This window comes from Montipora capricornis, chromosome 2 (genome assembly GCF_036669925.1).
Source record: "Montipora capricornis isolate CH-2021 chromosome 2, ASM3666992v2, whole genome shotgun sequence".
In the NCBI taxonomy this organism is placed as follows: domain Eukaryota; kingdom Metazoa; phylum Cnidaria; class Anthozoa; order Scleractinia; family Acroporidae; genus Montipora; species Montipora capricornis.
In genome coordinates this window covers 57,726,911-57,729,410 of record NC_090884.1, presented here as the reverse complement: position 1 = coordinate 57,729,410, position 2,500 = coordinate 57,726,911, and the positions used below count along the sequence as shown (strand labels likewise).

Below are 2,500 nucleotides of genomic sequence, written 5' to 3'. Positions count from 1 at the left end.
AAAAACACTCCGCTTGGACTCGTCTACTTATATACTCTGACAAGAAACTTCTAGAACTTTCTAAATTAGTAATCGATCTAATTATAGAAAGATTACAAAACACACCGATGTAGAAACGCTTACGTACAAACCTAAATATAAACAAATTACGAACTCTCGCGAAGCGTCTAGAAAGTAACGCTTGTCACGCAATGCAATTTTTCGTAACAGGTATCGTCAAGATTTTCATTTAAATCACAGGTTGTCATTCCCATAGAATTTACCTCAACCACTAACTTGTGGAATGATCGCGTATGATGCTTTGAGATAGAGAAATCACTATGATACTCAAAAAGCCTGTTCTTCGTTTTCTTTCATCTGAACAATTAAGCTTTTTCCGAATCCTGTAAGTTCTTGTTCCCTTTTCAATGTAAAACCCAGACCCGATTCGCTCACCTTCAACACACCATTGAAAACCTTCGACATCTTCCAGAATTGTCTTTGTCATGCTAGAAACTAACAAGAAATACTTTGCTCAAAAATTTGTCACTTGTCAATCATTGCGACTGTGCCGCACCAATCAGAAGTCCCCGTTCGTGGGTGAACTGGTTTTTCAAAAATAGGGGGTCTTCTTGCAAGCGTTCCCTCACTCTCTTGCCCCAACTTTTGCGCGGCCAGTTTGCGGAAAATCGTTTCGAAACTCTTCCGTCGAAGAGGAACGCTTGCTACGCAGGCTAACATCACGGAGTGGATTCATGTCGGGACAGAAAATATTGAGTTAGAAAATGTTTCAACACGGTGGAAAATTGATATGGAGGTCAGTGTAACCAATGGCAATTTGGTCTTCAAAACTAATACCACGAATAAATACAGTACATGTGTTGTCACAAGATATGAAATCGCATTCATAAATAATTTTGAAACACAAGGCGCGTCACACTTTTCGGCTTACCACCATATTTGGAAACAATGCCTGCCCTTCCCTGCCCATCAAATTTCACGCATTTCAGGGGTTACCGTTTACCTTGGACGCTTTGCTGTTGTGATCTCAAGACTTGTGGTATTTCAAAATGATGAGGGACATTTTTATTCATCATGTTTACTTAATCATTGCAATCAGTCTTCTCATCATTCCTCAATCAAGTAAGTCAAACATTTAAGGCGCTGTTACACTGTGAAATGTTTCGTGCAACTTGTCCCTCCCCTATGTCGCCAAGACATTGCGAGTCAAGTTGTACGAAACATTTCACAGTGTAACAGCGCCTTTTGTAAGCCCATAAACGCGCTATAACTGTAACTGATTGAAACATTGTTAGTGAGATGTACATCAAAGAGTAGACTTTTGCGCTGAGGTGTTCGTAGAGAAATGTTAATATCTTTAAGTGACTATATGCTTGCATGCTTTCAGTAGCAGGTCGCGCAAACATTCAACCACCACAAGCGGCTATGTCACGGCATTTTTTAAAATTTCGTGCATTATATGTAGGTGCAATCATCGGTGGATAAAAACGCGTGAGACTGAACTAAATGGCAGAGATTGAATTCTTAGTGCAAGCACCACTATTTGCATGGATTCTGATTTGCCACTGTGATTTTGCAGCAACGAAGCTGGGGAACGGAATAAAGTGAACAAGAAAAAAAGAAGTGTGGCTATTGTTGTTATCAAACAGTAGCTCAAGCACTGTAGGTTTGTTTCAAGTCCATTTCGAAGCTGATACTGATGAAGTAAAAGCAGAAATCACTTTCGTTGTTAAGGTCTCTTTGTAGGAAATCGCTCGTCTGTAAAATACACAAACGTTAAAAACAACCATTCTTTATTAGAACTTACAGAGCTTTTGCCCGCAATTAGCAAGGTGCTATTCGAGGCGGGGAAAAGAGGAAAATTTTATCTGATTGTCACATTTATGCACATGTTTCTTTTCTTAGTTGAGACAAAAGCAGAAGATCATGCAAAATGACTGCTACGCTTGCATGATTGTTGAGGAAAGCGAATTAATTGTCAATCAATTTATGATTTATGCCAAAAGCAAAGACCACGTTACTGCCATTTGCGTGCATCCATCCTTGAAGCATGACTAATTTTGCGCGAAGTTTTGCTTTTCAAACCACAGGTGCCCCAAGGTCGTTGTGAGCATGGCCGACAAAAATATAAGGATTTGTAGGAGGATCCCGATAAAAAGCTTAAGAGGATAATTATAGGAAAAAACTCAATTAAAAAGCCTAACCCTATTGCCATTGTGGATAGCTTCCTTTCTGTGTGGTTATTTTTCCAGATCCGACGCGATTTGAGCCATTTCTCAATTTCGTGGTTGTCAACGGTTATAATAAAATCGCAAGGCTGGAGACTAAATTCTCAGGTGCCACCAATTTGAGTCAAATAGTCCTGGATAAAATATTCCCACGGTCACAATCTCACATCAGAATCAATTGACAAAGATTGAACTTTCATCTCAACCCATCATCAACACAATAGCAGTCCTGCGAGCAACGTCAGGCGGTGAATATTGCAACAAAACAGCGT

At 39.7% G+C, this 2,500-nt stretch overlaps 1 protein-coding gene across 1 annotated transcript in view; it reads left to right on the top strand.

Moving 5' to 3' along the window:
• Nucleotides 1-984: 984 nt before the first annotated feature.
• LOC138028479 (uncharacterized) overlaps nt 985-2,500 on the top strand; it is a 9,592-nt gene continuing 8,076 nt past the window's right edge. The window contains exon 1 of the mRNA XM_068876036.1: nt 985-1,122. Within this exon, the coding sequence (XP_068732137.1) occupies nt 1,050-1,122 (73 nt within the window). The 5' untranslated portion in view covers nt 985-1,049. The remainder of the gene's footprint in view (nt 1,123-2,500) is intronic.